The sequence below is a fragment of the Doryrhamphus excisus genome, chromosome 12 (assembly GCF_030265055.1).
Source record: "Doryrhamphus excisus isolate RoL2022-K1 chromosome 12, RoL_Dexc_1.0, whole genome shotgun sequence".
Classification (NCBI taxonomy): Eukaryota; Metazoa; Chordata; class Actinopteri; order Syngnathiformes; family Syngnathidae; genus Doryrhamphus; species Doryrhamphus excisus.
The window spans coordinates 18,825,001-18,847,577 of NC_080477.1; the positions used below are offsets into that span (position 1 = coordinate 18,825,001).

General features: G+C 39.0%; 1 protein-coding gene across 2 annotated transcripts in view; it reads left to right on the forward strand.

Annotated features, from left to right (window-relative positions):
- The window catches only part of hcn4 (hyperpolarization activated cyclic nucleotide-gated potassium channel 4), a 103,954-nt gene extending 90,698 nt beyond the window's left edge, over positions 1 to 13,256 (forward strand). For both annotated transcript variants that reach the window (XM_058089022.1, XM_058089023.1), the window contains 2 exons: positions 4,803 to 4,967; positions 8,672 to 13,256. In XM_058089022.1, coding sequence (XP_057945005.1) covers positions 4,803 to 4,967; positions 8,672 to 11,121 — 2,615 coding nt within the window. In that variant the 3' untranslated portion in view covers positions 11,122 to 13,256. The remainder of the gene's footprint in view (positions 1 to 4,802; positions 4,968 to 8,671) is intronic.
- The last annotated feature ends 9,321 nt before the right edge of the window (positions 13,257 to 22,577 follow it).

Sequence of the window (22,577 nt, forward strand, 5' to 3'; positions counted from 1 at the left end):
AAAAAAAATGAAATGGCATTAATAATCCATTGTAGTATGTAATATTACGATAGTTTGAGATAAAGATGTTTTGTCACCCCCCCCCCCCCCCCCCCCAATTGGGAGTGATGCCGGCTCCCAGAATGTGTACTTTAGTGGTTCGTAAAAATTTGCTGAGTTAAAATAGTTGTTTATTATAAGTGTGTTTAATCCATAATAATAAACAGCTCCAAAAATCCTATCAATGAATCTATTATTAAAATCCTGTAAAATAACTGTGCAATAAACCGTGCAATAATCGTGCAATAAACTGTGCAATAACCGTGCAATAAATCTTATTGATTTGTATTATTTTGTATGATTTAGCACTTTCTATGCTCGTGTGTGCTTTTTCTACTCTGCTTTTGCAATGGTGAAAGGGGCGCGTGGTTCCTTTAAAGGAAGGTGATGTGATCTGCCGTGATTGTTACCGGCCCTTTAACGCAGCCAGCTTCATTGTGCGCGTTACATGCTGCCATCATTGCCTCGTAGCCACATATACACAACAGCCAGCGCTACGAATGTTTTTATTGATTAAAGTAGACATGGCCTCATGCGCTCTTCGTAGTGACTCTTCATGTGTGTGTGTGTGTGCAAAATATGCAATATAGGAGGGGGATAAACGGGAAATGGGTTTTTCACAAATAGAGAGTAGAATAGTAGGAATTGAATGAATGCAAACACCGACACTCGCACACAGCAACCTAAAAAAAAATAACACAAAAAGTTAGCATCCTGGTAGGTGCAGCCGCATAGCCACATATGCATATATATAGAATATATAGCCTCTATTATCACAGCCACTTATAGTGGAAAGCTCTCATGAATAAAACACGCTTACAGCGGTGCGATGATGCATGCATGCGTTCTGTGTGCACACACCAGCTCTCACACACACACACACACACACACACACACACACACACACACACACACGTTACATATGCATACAGTACATGCAGACGCTCAGTAGTACAGCAAACTTGTGTAATGGTGCATTAGTTTCCTGAGTGGCTGTGGCAGATGAGGCCTGACACTCAAAAGTGTACATTGATGGGCGAACAATCGTTGCATCGGGATCGTCTGTCACATGATTGTATTTAATAGGTGACATAACACCGTATTGGACCGTGGAAAAACTTTCAGTAGCAATGATAAAAATGACATGTTTTTGAAATAAAAAAATTCTGTAAAATAACTGTGCAATAAAATGTGCAATAACCATGCATAAACCGTGCAATAAGCATGCATCGGGATCGTCTGTCACATGATTGTATTTAATAGGTGACATAACACCGTATTGGACCATGGAAAAACTTTCAGTAGCAATGATAAAAATGACATGTTTTTGAAATAAAAAAATTCTGTAAAATAACTGTGCAATAAAATGTGCAATAACCATGCATAAACCGTGCAATAAGCATGCATCGGGATCGTCCGTCACATGATTGTATTTAATAGGTGACATAACACCGTATTGGACCGTGGAAAAACTTTCAGTAGCAATGATAAAAATGACATGTTTTTGAAATAAAAAAATTCTGTAAAATAACTGTGCAATAAAATGTGCAATAACCATGCATAAACCGTGCAATAACCATGCATCGGGATCGTCTGTCACATGATTGTATTTAATAGGTGACATAACACAGTATTGGACCGTGGAAAAACTTTCAGTAGCAATGATAAAAATGACATGTTTTTGAAATTGAAAAATTCTGTAAAATAACTGTGCAATAAACCGTGCAATAAACCGTGCAATAACCATGCATCGGGATCGTCTGTCACATGATTGTACGTAATAGGTGACATAACACAGTATTGGACCGTGGAAAAACTTTCAGTAGCAATGATAAAAATGACATGTTTTTGAAATTGAAAAATTCTGTAAAATAACTGTGCAATAAACCGTGCAATAAACCGTGCAATAACCATGCATCGGGATCGTCTGTCACATGATTGTACGTAATAGGTGACATAACACAGTATTGGACCGTGGAAAAACTTTCAGTAGCAATGATAAAAATGACATGTTTTTTAAATTAAAAAAATCTGTAAAATAACTGTGTAATAAAACGTGCAATAACCATGCATCGGGATCGCCTGTCACATGATTGTATTTAATAGGTGACATAACACAGTATTGGACCGTGGAAAAACTTTCAGTAGCAATGATAAAAATGACATGTTTTTGAAATTAAACAATTCTGTAAAATAACTGTGCAATAAACCATGCAATAACCGTGCAATAAACCGTGCAATAACCATGCTATAAATCCTATTGATTTGTATTATTTTGTATGATTTAGCACTTTCTATGCTCGTAAAATTACATTTTATTTACATACACTCAAAAATTTGGGATCATTTGCAAATGTATTCGTTTTCCAAAAAAAAACATATTTTCATGCATTTCACAAACTATTTTTTCCATTTTGCAAACAATTAAAATGAATCAGATGATTTTCAAAGAACGATCTACATTTTTGCATCGAGGCCTGCCATCAACAACTGTCAGTCCTCTGCATCAATCTCCTGGTATGGCTGCTAATCCAAGTTAATCATTTTATAAAGATTATTATAGATTATTAGAAAACCCATCTAAAAATCAAAACTAAAACTAAAATCTCTTACCATGCTGTTAACTATTCCCATCAGAGAGCAGCACAAACTGGGTCTAACAAGGACACAAAAACGATGCACATTTATTTATTTTAGTTTCATTATGTTTCATTGAACGTTTATTCTCAGTATGCCTTGAACGCACCATCGTTCTGTGCTCCAAGACCAAATGGAAGTTCCTTGGATGCCGCCACAAATAGACTTTTATATTTTTTCCTTTTCTTCTTTCACCTCATCGTTGTTCCCAAACGCTGGCGCTGGGTCTGAATGCATAAAGGTGCGCTTTGATGACGTTGAGTGCTCATGATTGTATTTGCTCAGTGTCAAGTTGATTCATGCAAGCACACTGGCTGTCAACCCACACATCAAAAAAAGATGTGATCATCTTCTGTCTGGAAAACAAACTCCAGGCTCGTACCAACGGGGAGTCAATGTTCATTTTAAGCTTTGGAAGTCACGTTTCTGAGGCTTTTGTTCAGTGCAGTCAATATTTTAATGTGAAGGCCGGAAGTATGTTGTTGCTAATCGATCTTCATTCGTGTTGAGATTTCACAGTGTCAGTAATGGAATGCAACAAATTAGGGGGTATTGGTACTGCCAAATTTTGCCCCATTGTGTACAACAGTTCAGTACAATTTTTTTTTTCACAAGCAAATGCACAATAATAACATCGTGCTATCACCACATTAGAATGTACATATATAAAAATCGAACTATGAAAAACAAACAATAAATAAACAATTATTATTAGGAAAAATCATACAATTTTAGAAGCATTGAATTGAAATAAAAATAGAAAAAAAATATTATGAGAATAAAGTCAAAATAGTGTGGGAATAAAATAATATTGTAACAAGACAAAAATCACACTTTTCCAGAAATATTATTATTATTATTATTAATATTATTATTATTATTATTATGAGGAAAAATGATGCCATTTTAGAAGCATTGAACTGAAATAAAAATAGAAAAAAATTATTATGAGAATAAAGTCAAAATAGTATGGGAATAAGACAAAAATCACACTTTTCCAGAAATATTATTATTATTATTATTATGAGGGAAAATGATGCCATTTTAGAAGCATTGAATTTAAATAAAAATAGAAAACAAATATTATGAGAAAAAAAATATTATGAGAATAAAGTCAAAATAGTATGGGAATAAAATAATATTGTAACAAGACAAAATTATTGTAACAAAAAAATTCCAGAAATATTATTATTATTATTATTATTATTATTATTATTATTATGAGGAAAAATGATGCCATTTTAGAAGCATTGAATTGAAATAAAAATTAAAAAAAAATTGTTATGAGAATAAAGTCAAAATAGTATGGGAATAAAGTAATATTGTAACAAGACAAAAATCACACTTTTTCAGAAATAGTCTGTTATTATTATTATTATTATTATTATTATTATTATTATTATTATTATTATTCCGCTGAAAAATAATGCCATTTTGGAAGCATTGAGTTGAAATAAAAAAAAATTTAAATAAAGAAAAAGGAACTTTAAAGTCATAATATTAGGGTAAACAAACAAAACAAAACAAAAAGTTGTAATTTTTAAAAAATTAAGTTGGGAAAAAGTTATGAAGTTATGTGAATAAAGTCATACAATTACGAACAGTAAATTTAAGATTATTTGGGAAGAAAGTTTGAATATTTGAAAATTTATTTAAACCCACAGCAAAAAAAAAAAAGGAAAATATGAGCAAAGGCCAAATTTCATATAAAAGTCTGCACTTAGTTTGGGTTAAGTGCTGTACAGCAGACGCTGATCCAGATCCTGAACAAAATTGGATGGCATCTTCCTTGACCCATACATCACCGCTCCACAAAATTTCATGGAATCCCAAGACTTTTGCACAATACATGTATACACCAAGATGTATTTTATTAAATGTATGATTGTGGTTTGTGGGTGAAAAATCACACTCTCTTACAGTGAACTCTGCGTATTTGTGATTCCGAGTAGATTAACCCGCCCTGCATTTTTACATGTGAGAGATTTGGAGTGATTATGGACTCTTTGGGACCAATCCAGCTCAACTGTGCAAGCATTTAGCCTATGAAAATGTCACCTGTTGAGTAGAAACTGAGGCTTCTTTTCACATTATGTCTTGTTTGTTTTTATTTTTTTTCACTACAGAGATTTGTTTACTGACTCGAGGCAGAAGAACAGCAAGCGTCCGGGCTGACACGTACTGTCGTCTGTACTCGCTGTCGGTGGACAACTTCAACGAGGTGTTGGAAGAATATCCCATGATGAGACGGGCCTTTGAGACAGTGGCTTTGGACAGGCTGGACAGGATTGGTAAGAATTCATCATTTTTCGAGTGGGAGGGTTCAGCAAACGGCTGGGTTCCGTTTGGTTGGTCTGGGTTGGATTATTCCAACAAGGAATAGGTAGATGCTGAGTCAGAAAGGCAGTAGAGACAATCACCACTATGCACTATATACATCTGTGTAAATGTTGATCAACACGCACGGTTATTGCACAGTTATTGCACAGTTATTGCACTTGTTTATTGCACGGTTTATTGCACAGTTATTTTACAGAATTTTAATCATAAGCCACGTTTACATGAGAAGTTTTTCTCTTTCCAACTGACCTTTCCGAAAGCAATGGTATACAAGGAAAGGAATATTCCAATCGCGTGTCTACATGCGCCGCTATAATCAACCAGAATAGTCAATGGGGCAAACTCAATTTACCTGGGGGCCACTGGAGCTAGGGTCTGGGCAAGGCTGGGCCGCATTAGGTTTTCAAAAAAAACCAAAAAACGCATTTATTAAAAACAGAAAAATGAATAAACTTTGCTTTGGTTCCGATTTTCTACAATAAAAGCTCTGATAAAACATTCCACTGTTCTCAAATATCTTAATTTTTATTTTTCTGCACAAAATAAGATGAAAAATAAATAAACAAATCAAGAATAAACAAAATCAATCAATCAGTAATAAATAAATATAATAATAATAATAAAACGCCAAATAATAAAAACTTAAGAAACCACATATAGTTGGTGGGTAGACAAATTATTTTTTTCAGGTTAAAATGAACAAAGCATTATTAGAGCCCTGTAGACATGACAAAACACGACTATAGTCACATTTATACTCTTTATTTACAACATATTGCGCAACTGCAGGGTCTTGAGACACATGCTAACTCGCAAACTAGAGCGCTAGCGACCTAAACGGTAGCCTTCAAGTTATTTCCTTTAAACTTAAATAGACAAAAACTTACCACTTCCACACGGATAGGGAGGATAACTATTAACAGTTATTTAACCTTTAACATGAACATTAATCAAACGTAATAATTTTTTCTGGGTACATGATACCATACAGCATCCATATCAAACTTGCGCGAGCCGCACTAACATTAAACTTTCATATCAAGGCGGGGGCCTCAAACTAGTGTCCGGTGGGCCACACTTGGCCCGCGGGCCACGTGTTTGAGACCCCTGGTTTAGATTCTGTTCCACAGATGGCGCTAATGCACACGAAAGCTGCTTGCCAACCGCCAATAAACAACAGAAGAAGAAAAACACGACAAACAACTTTCCGATTCAGCGGGTACAAGATACCTCAATCGGATTGGGGAAAGGAATATTCCACCCCTGGGAATCTGATTATATATTCATTCGGATTGGCACTTTTTTTTCAGAATGAGGTGTATACAAAGGTTAGATTCTTTCCGTTTGAGCAAATAACCCGAATGGAATTGGAATATTTGGGTCCATGTATACGTGGCTATACATAGAGTCTGAGAGCTGCAGGAAAGAAAGACCTGCGATATCTGTCCTTCACACACTTTGAATGCATCATCCTTTGACTACAGTATAATAGCTGACTAATGTAGAATAGGTCAAGGAAAATGGCAAACAAAGTGTTTATTAAGCCTTGATGACGTGTGCAGATATCAATTTAACGAGCCCTTCCTTGACAACTTCCTCATCCCTGAAATCTGATTTTTTGGGGGCGGGCGGCTTTGCGTATTCGAGTTCTCAAACGACAGTCGAGGGTTGTCAAAACGTTTTTGATACTCAGTCAACGCTGTTAAAAGATGCAGACGGAGGCTCTGGTGGTGAATTCCCCCTGTTTGATCTCCCAATGCAGACAATTGATATTCTCTCCGTATCCATCACTCTTCCCGAGCTCAGTCTGTGCAAATAAAATATTCACAATGAAAGGCACGTCTGTATCATCACTCAGCCATCGCTTGCATGCTCTGTTTTATCCTCTGCTATGTTTAGCATGGAAGATAGAGACATCGCTTCGGGGAGACTCTATAGCAAATGGCTGCTTTGAAAAGATATGGTGGGCTGATAGTGATCATTCTGAAGGATGGTCTCCTGTGTACGGCCTTTTTCTGCCGAGCTTGATGTTCTTGCTTCATCCTAATAAAGTCACTGGCGTACTGTAGCCCTGATCCACAAATTAATTACTCTGTTGATGGACTTTGCACAATCTGATTAGAGGTTTTGCAAGCGATTAGTGGTCAGGTGGATCAAGGGTCATCCTCTGAGGAACGCCGCCACCGGTCATAACAAGAAATGGAGAGATTGATCTGCGCCTAATTGCATTTGGAATATCTTTGGGTTTCAGAGTCTGGAATTGAAAATGGCAGGCTGGTGAATTGACCTTGTCACCGCTCGTTCCACCGTTCAACAATGACTAATGGAGTTTGAGCTTAGAGATCTGCATGTTTCTGGAGGAGGTAGAGCGAGCAGAAAGTGACGCAACTTGACCTTGTGCACCCTTGACAAACTTGACGTAACTTTTAGAGATGAAGCAGTCTCAGTTTTGCATATCAGTTTGTAATACACTGTAATACACAGTGTATTACAGTGTAACACACTAACGCTCCATAACTGTTTGGGTCATTTATTGAAATTCCGGTCCAATGACTGGCTTGAAATGATGCAAAAGTAAGTGGTAAGTACTAGAAGTTAGTGTTTACCTTCCTGCTTTCATAATATAGTTTAAGGGTTTTTTTTTGTTTGTTTTTTAATTATTTTTTTTTTTCGTACCGAAGTACAAGGTGATATGAGCATACAATGTCAATATAGTGATATGTATAGCACATCATGACTGGTTCAAGACTCTTCATCCTTGTATTTAGCAAACATCAACTGCTTGTATTGTTTCTTGAATTGGCTCATCGTTGTGCATTGTTTGAGTTCCTTACTCAATCCATTCCATAGTTTGATTCCACATACTGAAATGCTATGGCTTTTTAACGTAGTCCTAGCATATAAGTGTTTCAAATGTACTTCTTCCCTGAGATCATATTTCTCCTCTCTTGTAGAGAAATATTGAATGGCATTTTTAGTGGTTATTTTTAGCCTTATGCATTATTTTAGCTGTTTGAAGATGAACTATATCAGCAAGTTGAAGTATTTGTGATTTTAGAAATAAGGAGTTAGTATGTTCTCTGTAGGCGGCATTATAAATTATCCTTACTGGCCTTTTTTGCGGTACATTTAGCGAGACAAATATTGCTTTTATAGTTATTACCCCATATTTTCACACAATAAGTATGATTTTTCCAACAAAAAACACTATAAAATACACATCTACCGGTGTAAAGTTTGGTTTGTATTGTGTCCCCCATTACGGAATCCCACAGTCAGAGTTAGTCAGATATACGCCGCCTCTATCTTGAGGCTATCGTGCGTTCAGGTAGTTGTTTCCCACCTGTCTTTCATTGTTTCTTTCATTGTCTGGACTCGTATTTGTCTTTCCGCACCTCCTGCTGAATTTATATTTTACATTTCTTTTCCATTCCAAGCAGTTTCTTCGGATTTTCCTTTTTCTATGCTCTCTTCCACAAACAAAAGATGCCGTTAAATAAGGCTGTCACTCGAGTACACCAAAAATGTCAGCTGAGCCCTATCTGCTGACAAGATATGCTCGTTCTCATTTTTCCCTCTTTTCTTTCTCCCCTGTCACTGTCTGTCTGTGTGTCTGTTTCTCTGTTTGTCTGGTATGTGTGTGTGTTTTTTACAGGCAAGAAAAACTCCATCCTGCAGCATAAAGTGCAGCACGACCTCAGCTCTGGCGTCCTCAACTGCCAGGAGAATGAGATCATCCAGCAGATTGTGCAGCACGACAGAGACATGGCCCACTGCGCCCACCTCCTGCAGAACGCCCCTCCCCAGACGCCGCCATCACCTACTCCCGTCATCTGGGCCCCACTGATCCAGGCACCTCTCCAGGCAGCCGCCGCCACCACCTCCGTGGCTATCGCTCTGACACACCATCCGCATCTGCCGCCAACTCTTTTCAGGCCTCAGGTGTCTGTTCTGGGGTCCCTAAAGGACCCTCCCAGTCGACAAAAGAAGTTCCACACATTTGGTCCATCGTCACCAGCTTCTGGTTCTGCTGGAGATTCTCCCGCCAGCACACCCTCAAAAAGACGCACCGGGGTGGACATGTCTTTGCTAGCCTCTTTTCAGGCTCAGCATATAGCATCAGGTTCAGGGGCGGTTCGTTCCAACCAACAGGGTTCAGGTAGCGGAAGTGAGAGCGGACCGAATGGGACAAAGTCAGGGTTTGGTGCAAGTGGGACCTCGGCATTTCCTCGCAGACCGTACTCATCTTCTGGTTCGCCGTCATCGAGTATGGCGCAGTTACATTCACTACCACAGCATCAACAGCTTTTTCGCTCCACTACCCCACCGCTGTCAAATCTCTTCCACCAAGGATCAACGGGTGGAAGCACAGGGTCGGGAATAAGTGGCAGCGCAGTTGGAGCCTGTGCCGGTGCATCGGACTGGCCTTCAGGTGGAGCAGTAGGGGGTTCTTTTGAAGGGGAAAATGGAGGGGACAGCGTATGGGTTGGTGAGGACTTTACAACTGCAGCAACAGAAGCAAGTTCACTGAGCCAGTTTAGATTGGGGTCTGTTCCTCGTGGATCAGCTGGGCGTATCTCGGGGGAATCGCTCTCTGAAGGATCAGTGGGTGGTGCTTGTGGCAGATCAGCGGTAGGAGCCACAGGTAGTGTTACCTGTGGATCAGTAGCAGATTCTACCAAGAGATCTTTAGGAGGGGTCACACGTGGATCACTAGGGAGAGGTTCTGGAGAATTGCTGATAGGGATGACCACTGGCGGATCATTAGGAAGATTCTCGCTGGAAGGGACTGCAGAAGAATTAAGTGTATCGACGACCACTGCGGGATCATTAGGAATGGCTTCCGTTGGGTCAGTAGGAGAGACCTCTGGAGATTTACTGGTCTCAACAACTGCGACTGGATCATTAGGTAGGACTTCTCTCAGGTCAGCGGGTGTTACTTCTGGAGAAATAGTGACCACTGGTGGATCATTGGGGCGGGCTTCTGGTGGATCAGTAGGAATAGTTTCTGGAGGGTTAACCGGCGGGGGACCCCTGATCGGGCTTTGCAGTGACTCTGTAACAGCAAATTCTGGAGGATCTCTCGGCAGGGCTTCCAGTGGATCTGCATCTAGCTACATTAGTTCGAGTTTGCCAGGGGGAGGGACAATCGGATCACATAAAAGCAAATCAACAGAGGGGCCAGTAGGGGGGCAAACAGCAAGTGGCCCTTCAGGAGGAACCTCTGGAGCAGTTGCAGAAGGACCTATTTCTTCCACGCGCTGTCAGAGCCCTATATCTACTGGCTCTACCGGCGCCATGCCAGCACAGCTTCTCTACAGTCAGCCCCCTCCCAAGCCTCCTCAAGTGACCCCTTTCCAACAGTTTGCAGGTGGGGGCAGGACTACAAGTGGCTTAAACCTCTTCCACTCCCCTCCACAAGGCTCTCCATCCTCCAGCAGACGACAGAATAGCCAACAGCAGGCTGAGGGTTCCCCGTCGTCCCTTGGTCATTTTAGCCTGGCAGGCCTCCAGTCGGGATTCCTTCCTCACCAGATGTCCTTGGAGAGGTCTGCCTTGGCTTCCCTTGCCCAGTACGGTTCAGCAAATGCCTCTCCATGCCTTACTCCCGTGGCTCCGAGCCCGACTATTCAAAGCCCGGTGATGAGCAGGACTTTCTACTACAGCGACCCCCCGAGTTCTACAGGACCCCACAGTTCTCCGCTCATGCCCCAATCCTCTCTTCCTACATATCCTCCAGTCCAGACGCACACCACAGGTAGAGACTCTCAGACTGGTCGCTTTTCAGAGGACCTAAAGCTGCTATCCAGCTCTCCACCATCGCTTCCCCAGGAGGTGATCCAGGCCTTAGGCCACCAAAGTACCTGCTCCTCCATGGAAGCAGGTTATTACCCCTCACCTTTCTCCTCACCAACTCTAAAACCCAAACCTTGCAGCTCAGTTCCGGGACATATGACGCCCCCAGTCCAGCTTTCTCCAGGGCACCCACATCAGACTCACTCCCCTGGGGCGTCCCCTTCTTCGTCACTTCGGAGGGGGTCCTCTGCCTACTCGTCAGATCTAGAAATTCAAACTGTCCGCTCTAAGCTTCCTTCCAATTTGTGAGGATCGATCACACCCTCCTGCGCTCCTCCGAACTGAAACCGAAACTATGTCACATGTGGCATTCTTTCCTTTTCTTTTATCAGACGTCACTGTGTTCCATTTTCATTTGACCTTCAATTTGCTGTGATTGAAAAACACACTTTATACCAGGTAACACTGTTTTATGCTATGTCCTCTTATTATTTATAGATCATCTATATAGATAGAGATATATTTAAGTGATACGTTAAATCAAGGAGGGTGTGAAAAACGATCGTTATTTACAAGGATAGTCAGTTTCTTTACGTTGCGACGACGATGTTTGCAGGGGACTGTTTAGTTGACTGTACTCAAATACTCATTTTATCTGCAGGAACCTATGCACTAATACCTGCATTTAAAGCTTTTTGTGTGTCTCAAACAAAACTTATCTACATTTTTGCTAAAAAAAAAAAAAAATTATATCGTGTCATACAGGATCGCATATTGTTGATTCTTAAATGTATAGACTGTGCTTATTTATCATGTGTGTAAACCTTTCAAAAAACCTGACGACAAAAAAGATTTTAGGAAACCAAAAAAAAAAAAAAAGACTTCTACTGAGGTAATGTTTGACCTTCTCGTTTCCCGGTCCTAATCATAATTTTATATCACTTTATTGTAATAATAACAATAATGTTCTTTGAAGCAGGGCGAAGGAGGGTTGCGAACCCTCCGTTTCGATATCGAGATTGCAGCATGTGAGCGGCCCAGATGGTGTCCCGGACACTTTTGTCTTCCAAACCCATGCCGCTGAAAAAAACGTGTGCGGAACGCGTGTGTCATCGTTCTTCCTGAATGTGTGCAACTGTTCATGTAGCGAGTGTGCGAGACCCAATGGAACAGTCGGATGCAAGGTTGGACCGATTTTTTAAAAAAAACGGAACGTTGCCTTTTATTTATATAGAACTTCCATTAACTACAGTTTGACTGTGTAGAGCAGGGGCGGGGGGGGGGGGGGGGCTAAATGTCTGAATATTTATGATGCAATTATGGGTTAATTTTGAGTTTTGGGGCGTTTTTTTTACAGTTGCGCTGAGATTTTGTTGTAGCATAGCATGACACAAACCATTGGTTTCCAACCTGTGGTGTGTACCTTCATGGTATTCCACATCTGTTCACTCAAAGGCACCTGGAACCAAGAAGTCCAGTTGCGTCTGATCCAGTTTTGTGTACTGTATTAATCTGTAGCACTTGGACCATTCCTAGTCTTAATGAGCCTGATACCAGATTTACAGTTTTTACATACAAATACCAAGTTTCAATACCATCCCCATGCCCCCCCAAAAAATGCTTAGAATGGACATATACAACTTAATATTTTAATTTGTGCATTATTATCTTCTATGGCTGCTATACCATCAACATAGGCTGTGAGATGTTGAATGTATGTACATTTGTTGTCGCTAAAAGTCAAGTACTGTGGTACCGAATAAGACTGTTCCAGAATTTTAAATGATAAATTTGGTTCCAATATATCGGACAAGATGGTTTATCAGCAAATAAAAAGTTACTATACACTCTGTAATTTAGAGTGGCACCTTCCCCAATAATATATTCCAATAATAATTGTGATTTTGTTACAAAGCAAGGAAGCGGTTGTTGATATCGAATTCAACATCTCACGATCACAGAGGCTTTACCTTACATCAAAACTGAATACACACTAGTGGAAGCTGACATTAAACCCCCAAGGGGATATGCTTCAACTAGCAACTCTGTAGCTCATCACCAAGACAAACACACACACACGTGTATCCAGGTTCGACTCCCACAGCTGAGTCCCCCCCAACTCAGTCACAGCAGCCTAATTTAACAAGACATGTCTGTAATCTCTTGACCCTGGCAGAGGTGCGCAATGACCATCTCCAGTCATTAGGTTTCCCAGAAGTCCCTGTAATGAGGAAGTAGAGCAAACACACAGGACGTGACACAAACAGGCTCACCAATACAAATAGATGTTTGGTTTTTTTAATGTCCTTAAAATTTAATTCCAATGTAACACTTATTAATTTAAGTCATATATATCAGGGTTCACTGAGTGAGTGTCTTGAGTTCTAAGGAAATCAGTTGGGGGGACCAGTCAAAAAATCAAAAAAAAAAATGCCAATGTTTTTTTTCCGTCTTTGATTTGGACATACCCCCCCCCCCCCCCCCCCCCCCAAAAAAAAAAATCGGGTAAGATCTCAACTTCTTGGATGAAATTTTGCAGATGACCTTCATACGTCGTGCTTGGGTCCATAAAAACTTTTAACATGGATGTAAACGATATTCATGGCTAATGCTTTTGGTTGTGCTCAAAAAGCTTTCCAAGGCTAGCATACATATAATACTGATATAATCCAACATATGATCAATGACTTATGGACATACTGCGATGTGTTTTTCAACCAACCTTGCTAAAAATTTTTAAAGACATTTTTTTGAAAGAAATTTCAAATTCTGGGATCAAACTCGGGTGTTTTGGTAACGGTGCCATGATGCGGTATAGTCGAAAAATTATACCCAACACAGCAGGAGTAGAAGAGTTACACTGTGGAATGTCCGGATTTTTTTTTTTCCCCATGTGTTGCATGCCCAAAACTGAACCTGGCATACGAGTAAGCAAAAATATAGTACAGTAAAAATCACTTCATTGTCAGTTAATAATGCTGAGTTCAAATGCTTTTATACCGCATACAAAATTCCAACATTAATGTCCGGGTTTTTTCAAAGTGTGAGCATTCCCCTTTAAGAACATCAAAACGCCAACCAAACAAGTAAAACTCTATCCATTTTGCTAACCGAAGTTAGCTTAGAAGAATTGGAACGAGAGAGATGTTTTTTTTTTCTTGATTTTTCTCAAGCTGCTACACCTCATCTGGAGACCCACACTGTGAAAACCATTTATTCATATTTGTAGTTTTCAATACAAGTTGAGTTACAGTTGAGTACCGTAAATTCTGCTACGCGGTTTATACAGTGGTGCGGCTAAACAATCGCTAAATTCCAATCTCGTCATATCTCCTTTACTTCAGAAGAATGAGTGAGCTTGTCAACCCATCGGAAATCGCAGTAGGTCATTTTACTAAGAATACTAAATTCATCACACAGCAACTTAACACAGAAAAGGTGTACCTGATAAATATACAAACATCTACCAACATGATTTTGAAATGAAAAAAGTAAAATAATAATAAAAATATAACAGCCTCTCTCTGGGCTCCGGGCTCCCTCTGGTGGACAGAGGCAACATTGCAGAACCATCCACCATTTTATATGTTGCTTGTCCTTCAAGGAGCTGCTCTTCTGGCAGTAATGCATTACGGGTAGATGTTAAAGTAGCTGCTGTTTACTTTAAACTTGTATGCGTATTTGTATTGTATATTTCTTAGGTAACCTTTGAGCTGCTTTGTGATGAATTTGTTCTCATAGCTCATGATTGGCTCCTGTTAAATACGGTATTTGTTTCAAAATTTTTGTGGTGGTGGAGCCTATCCCAGCTGTCTTGGGGCGAGAGGTGGGGTACACCCTGGACTGGTCGCCAGCCAATCACAGGGCACATATAGACAAACAACCATTCACACTCACATTCATACCTATGGACAATTTGGAGTCGCCAATTAACCTAGCATGTTTTTGGAATGTGGGAGGAAACCCACGCATGCACGGGAAAACATGCAAACTCCACACAGAGATAGCCGAGGGTGGAATTGAACCCTGGTCTCCTAGCTGTGAGGTCTGCTGCGTGCTAACCACTCAACCGCCGTGCCACCGACCAGACCAATAACAGTAAATAAACAACTAAAAGAAAACATTACCAGTGTATACTATGTGACTCACAAATCCCCCCCCCCCCCCAGTGTAGAACATCATGTCAAAAGTCCACTTTACCACATCACTAAAGGCAGCAGGAACCGAACCCTGAGGTGGCATGATGGAGCTAAAACGCTAAAAATAGTTTCAACTTCAGTAAATCGATTGTTACAGAGGAGTCTGGGGAGAGAGAGAAAAAAAAGTTACCCCCTCCTCCTTTTCTGCACAGTGCCCACGTAAGAGCGGCTGAGACTTAGGAAACAGTTTGATGCCCGCGTGAGGGACAAAGGTGTTCATGTGAGGAGACGTTGAAGCGCAGAGGGAAGGCAAAGAGGCTGGCGTGCCGCTGGGTCCTCACGCTGATCGAGGGACTCGGGACTTGTTACTGGAGGACATCTTGTAATTGCTGCAGTGTGCAAAACCTGGTTTTAGGATAACTTAGACCACAGGGCATAGATATTATCTTTTATGGAAATTTTTTTTGATTTGTTATAGTCTGGTCCGAATCGGAAATTGCAACTTTTTTCGAGAGATAAAAAGAATCTTCCTTAAACAGGCTTGAAATTTTTTGACAAAAATACAAAATAAAGCATTTTTTTTTTGTTGATAACCGTGCAGCTTTGCATTTATGTAACAAATAAAAAAGAAGAGGACTTTCATAATAATCCTCGGGGTCAAGAACATTTTTTTACTGGTGGAAAAAAGACAGCAGCGTAATCCGCATTTTCTGAGGAAAAACACCAAAATAACCAAAACTGGAGTAACAAGATTTTCACCTGACAGCAATGTTTATACTTGAAGGGGGATTTGCTATTTCCATTCCAAGACTATTTGCGTAATGTAGTATAGAGGGTGTTTTTTTTTTTTTTTTTTTTTTTTAAACAAGGAATCAGCTGGGAATTACATGGGGGAGGCTTTGAGAGAAGAGCAGAAAAGAATAAAACAAGCACTTTCTCAAGCAGCAAACTGTTTTCATTATGTCTCCCTGTCACCCATCGGAAGAAACACGGCAGTTTGAGGGCAACACTGGGGGAAAAAAAAAACGAAAAAAAAAAAAAACAAGAAGCAGTGGAAGGATCGCGACAGCTGCCAGTGTTTCTGTCCAAACGCTCCCAGCCATCTTGTTTGGATATCTGGCATGTGTGGACAAGAGCGGAAAAAACATCTGATCCTGCCTGCCTTTTAACAATGTGTCCTTTTGGTTAATGTCCTCCTGTGGCAGGGCTATTCAACCGGCGACCCGGGGGACAAATCTGACCCGTGAAAAACCGGAATCGTCCCAAAAATTCCTAGAGCTCCGTATTTATGTACAGTAAACCTCGCATATATCGGATTCAATTGTTCCCACGGTTTTGTCCAATATAAGCGAAATCCATTGTATGCGTATACCGGAAAATGTCCGTTTTACGCATATATCGGATTTATATCCGGTATATGCGTAAATCGGATTTTATCCGTTATAAAAAGGCACTTCCTTGACTATGTTTCCAATGTACCTGGACGCGCAGGCAACGCTGCAAACGCTGCAAATGACGTCGTATAGCGGCCTGTCACGATTCGGCGAATCGGAGCGCCACGATGCGGCCATCCGATATATGCGAGGGAAATTTAATGGAAATGCATTGGAACGGGACTGGAGATTTTGTCCGAAATAGGCGAAATCCATTATAAAAAATCCGATATATGCAATGAATTTTTATTGGAAATGCATTACAGAAAAATCGGTTCTTTTTTATCTGTCCGTTGTGAGCGAATTTCCGATATATCCGAGTCCGATATATCCGAAGTTTACTGTATATATAAATGGAATATTTTTGTATTTAGAGCATTAAGAACCTGTAATTGAGGCATAAATAAGACAAAGGCTGTGTTTGAAACCGCATACTTAGTACTGCATACTTCCATGCTCATACTATCCGCACTCCATACTACATACCCAATCCATGATAACCCACAATGCATTGCGCTCCTATATCCGAGCCAAATTGGACAGGCTGAAGCTGATTTCACTCTTTAAATTCATCACTTTATTGAGTTTTTTTTTTTTAAAATCAGGCAAGAAAATGGCCGTTTAGATCCTGAGTATGCCATTTATTTATCCAAATATCAACCGTTTACAATTTAGTTCAGACGAATTCGGCAAAATTTTATTTAAACGCACTTCCGGTTATTTTCACAAAATAAAACACCCCATTAATTTTCTTATACAAAAAAAAAACATAGTGATAAATTACTGCTTTTACTTTGAAAAACAAGAAGCAAACCGACTCATATTTGACACCGCCGTTTGGTCCATCCTGCTGCTCAGTGTTCCGACTATGTTTTTTTTTTTTTTTTTTTTTTTTTTCGCAGTGACGTCATGTCATGTTGCATCCTGGGTAATTTGAGTGTGAGTAGTAAACTGATGATACATACTCAATATTTCTTACGAATGCAGTATCTATCCGGGAACTTCTCGCATACTCAAAAATCGCATACTACCAGTATATACACACTGCATACTCAAAGAGTTAGTACAAGTACATAGTAGGTAAGTACGCGGTTTCGAACACAGCCATAATATAGACACACTTATTAGCATTCTTTGTCTCATTAATGTAACATTACTGACACCTAGTGACCAGTTTAGAATACTACAACATCTTCAAGTGTGTCTTCCGAATGCCTTAAATTTGTATTTTACATCATTTAAGTGGTTTACGTATGCTTGGAAATGCTTCATTAAGGTACAAAAATACATAAAATGTGCATAACAAATAACAAAAATGTATTCATAACTATCGCGTGATGGAGCGATTTGTACAAACTACTGTATGAGTTGCTGGAAGTTGCTGGAACCAGGTCTTTTTAAACAACAGAACTGCCATCTTTGACTAGATTAAACATATTGTTTCAGATTTTTTTACTATAATAATAATTTTATGATAATATATTATCATAAATATAATTATTATAATTATAATGATATTTTAATTTTAATTAAAAAAAATTCATTAAAAAAAATTTAATTAAAAAAATTTAATTAAAAAAAATTTAATTAAAAAAAATTTAATTATGTTTTTACATAAAACATAAAATTATAATTTTAAATTAAATTAAAATTTTAAATTAAAATTTAATTAAAAAAATTTTAATTATGTTTTTACATAAAACATGAAATTATAATTTTATGTTTTATGTAAAAACATAATTAAATTTTTTTTTAATTAAATTTTTTTTAATTAAATTTTTTTTAATTAAAATTAAAATTAAAATGGAGGAAGCATATGAAAGAATATGAAAAGAATGATGGCCGCCCGCAACAATGGAGTTGAATAGCCCTGTCCTAAGGTATACATTCCCTTCTATTTATCTAGAAAACTAGTAAAATCCTAAATTTTGTGCAAATATTTAGCATATAAAACTCATTCCGAAGCACCAGATTGGAATTTCTTAATATCACTTTCCACCACAAACGCATCCTTGCACTGCTTTCTTTTCGACCAATAAGAAACAAGATCATTTGTGATGGACATTTCATTCCCCCAATATTCATTATTGACTCCACTCGAACCCTTTTTTTTTATTTGGAATGGCGTCTAATACCAGGGTCCTTTTTTGCCGCTCTAGTGAGACGGAATAACACGACTGTAATGTCATTCCGACCACAAAGTGTGTGCATGTGTGTGTGCATGTGTGTGTGTGTGTGTTGTCGGGTAGTTTAACCTGCATATGACCCACTTTAAGAATAGCGGGCGCCACTAAAAGGCTACGTACAGATTCGTTTTTGAGAGCACCGCGGGATCCTTGGAGGGTAATGATATTCCGTTGTCGGGATTGCGGTTCACTTGTCAACGTGACTACTTCCTGTTGGTAAAAAAAATAAAATATTGGATAGAAAATGAGTCGAATGTTGGTGGAAAAATAATACAAACTAAAGGCTTGTCTGACGTTTACATGCGTTTTTCGTTCATCTAATAATGTACAATAATTCCTCTTAATCTGCTGTTAGATCTATATTTCCATAGGACCTATTTGCTTGTATATTTCTGTATTTATTTCTATGATCTGATGTCATCATAAGAATCAAGCAATGTTCCAGTATGTACAGTTCGTGACCATGTCCATATAAGTTTCACTTTTTCATAACATGCATAAGACTTTCTACCGGATGGCTCAACTTGCGTTTGTGTGTGTGTTTGTGTGTTTGTGTGTGTGTGATGCGTTCAAGGACACACAAGCTTTTGATGAAAAGTATTGTGACCGCTGCGCTCATGACTTAAAGGGATATTCAATTATTTATTTCCTGCTTTTAACACGGGATAAAGCAATAAGGTGCAGCAGGTACGGGACACTGCGGCGACACGTGTGCGGGTGTGTGTTTGCGTGAGTGTGTGTGTGTGTGTGTGTGTGGCGGTGGTGAGAGAAGCGGGATCAATAACTGCATTGTTGATAAGCACACATGCTGGATGAATTAATATGGTATAGAATAAAATATAAAATGGAAAGTATCTTTTGGTTGTTTTTCTTCTTACATTCTATTCTTGGATTTACATGAGGAAGATTATTAAAATCAGCAGGATGTTTCGCTCATATGGTTTTTTTTGCAAAGAGGATCTTTGACTAGAATTGCAGCAGTAGGTCCTTAAAAACAGCATCACTCTCTTGTCATGTAGAGGATCTTTGACTAAACGTTTTGCAGTGGACCTTAAAACAAGGAAACCGTTCATGTCATATATAGGATCTTTGTCATAAAGAGGATCTTTGACCAAAATTTTCGCAGTGGACCTTAAGACAAGGAAAACTCTCATGTCATATATAGGATCTTTGTCATAAAGAGGATCTTTGACTAGAATTGTAGCAGTAGGTCCTTAAAAACGGCATCACTCTCTTGTCATGTAGAGGATCTTTGACTAAACGTTTTGCAGTGGACCTTAAAACAAGGAAACCGTTCATGTCATATATAGGATTTTTGTCATAAAGAGGATCTTTGACCAAAATTTTCACAGTGGACCTTAAGACAAGGAAAACTCTCATGTCATATATAGGATCTTTGTCATAAAGAGGATCTTTGACTAGATTTGTAGCAGTAGGTCCTTAAAAACAGCATCACTCTCTTGTCATGTAGAGGATCTTTGACTAAAATTTTCGCAGTGGACCTTGAAACGAGGAAAACTCTCATGTCATATGTAGGATCTTTGTCATATGAGGATCTTTGACTAAACTTTTTGCAGTAGATCTTAAAACACGGAAAACTTTCATGTCATATATAGGATCTTTGTCATAAAGAGGACCTTTGACCAGAATTGTAGCAGTAGGTTTTTAAAAACAGCATCACTCTCTTGTCATGTAGAGGATCTTTGACCAAAATTTTTGCAGTGGACCTTAAAACGAGGAAAACTTTCATGTTGTATCTAGGATCTTTGTCATAAAAAGGATCTTTGACTAAAATTGTAGCAGTAGGTCCTTAAAAACAGCATCACTCTCTTGTCATGTAGAGGATCTTTATATAGAAGATCTTTGATTGTTGTTTTTGCAGGAGGTCATTAAAAACAGCAGTTCTTTTAGCAGCAGGTCCTTAGAAGCATCATAGGGCTTCTGTCATATAGAGGATCTTTGAGAACTTTTTTTTTTTTTTTTGCAGTATCGTTAGGGCACTCCTTGTCGAAAAGATTAGATTTTAATTCGTATTTTTACCGGACCATAGTTTTAGTGTTCTACAATTTAGTTGAATTACCCTTATTTTTTTTTTATAATTCTCACAATTAAACATCACTGCATCAAATGCCATTATGAATATTTTGCATAATGTATTTAGCCAAAAAAAAAAAGGTGTGGATATTAGAACCCCCTCTCTGCAGATGCAGTGTGGTTATTTGTATCATCTTTCCAAGGCGTGTGATAAGCTATCCAAACACAGCAGTGCAGCAGCACACAACAAGCGGTCAAGAGGCAGGTGAAGCTCCTCAGAATGCCGCCAATGTTGGCAGAGTGTAACAAAAAAAAAAAAAAAAAAAAAGAGGACAGCGTGCGCGTCTGCCCCTGCAAGCACTCAGCCATCTGCTTCATTAGAATTCCCCCTTGAGGTAACCTTCCCATCTCCGAGAGCAACTCATTGAAAGTGAAGGGCTTTGTTTTACATTGTCTATTGTAATTACACATTATTCTAGTGCTCTGATGGCCGCCTGCCTGCCTGCCTGCCTGCAGAGAGAGGCGCTGGCTCCGAGGCGTCGACTTGCCATGTGACAGTTAAAGCAAGTGGGAGTGGGCCGGCCTAAAGGTGTATGCCGCCATGTGCTCTTACTTCACGCCACAGTCGTGGAATAAAATGGAAGACATACGCCAGAAGAAATACGTGATGAAGTTTAACACATCATGTCATCATTTGTCTGTCCATTCACGAATATAATGCAAATATCTCTTCTTCCATTGACACACAATGGAAACAGCTGTCTGTCCATTCACGTACATGTATGATGCAAATATATTCTACAATTGACACACAATGTAAACAACTGTCTGTCCAGTCACATACATGTATAATGCAGCACCTGTCGGTCCATTCACATACATGTACTATAATGCAGCACCTGTCGGTCCATTCACATACATGTGTAGTGCAAATATATTCATCCATTGAGATATAATGTAAACAGCTGTCTATCCATTCACGTACATGTATAGTGTAAATATATTAATTCATTGACACACAATGTAAACAACAGTCTGTCCATTCACGTACAGTATGATGCAAATATATTCTACTATTGACATACAATGTAAACAAATGTCTGTCCATTCACATACATGTATAATGCAGCACCTGTCTGTCCATTCACATACATGTACTATAATGCACCACCTGTCTGTCCATTCACATACATGTACTATAATGCAGCACCTGTCTGTCCATTCACATACATGTATAGTGCCAATATATTAATCCATTGCGATACAATGTAAACAGCTGTCTGTCCATTCACGTACATGTATGATGCAAATATATTCTACAATTGACACACAATGCAAACAGCTGTCTGTCCTTTCATGTACATGTATAGTGCAAATATATTCATCCATTGACACACAATGTAAACAGCTGTCTGTCCATTCACGTACATGTATAATGCAAATATATTCTACAATTTACACACAATGTAAACAGCTGTCTGTCCATTCACTTACATGTGTAATGTAGCGCCTGTCTGTCGTTTCATGTACATGTATAATGCAGAGCTTGTCTGTCCATTCACGTACATGTATAATGCAGCACCTGTCTGTCCATTCACATACATGTATAGTGCAAATATATTCATCCATTGAGATACAATGTAAACAGCTGTCTGTCCATTCACGTACATGTATGATGCAAATATATTCTACAATTGACACACAATGCAAACAGCTGTCTGTCCATTCGCATACATGCATAGTGCAAATATATTCATCCATTGACACACAACTTAAACAACTTTTTTGTCCATTCACGTACATGTATGATGCAAATATATTCTGCAATTGACACACAATGTAAACAGCTGTCTGTCCATTCACACACATCTGTCCATTCACATAAATGCATAGTGCAACTATTTTCATCCATTGACGCACAATGTAAACAACTGTCTGTCCATTCACGTACATGTGTAATGCACCTGTTTGTC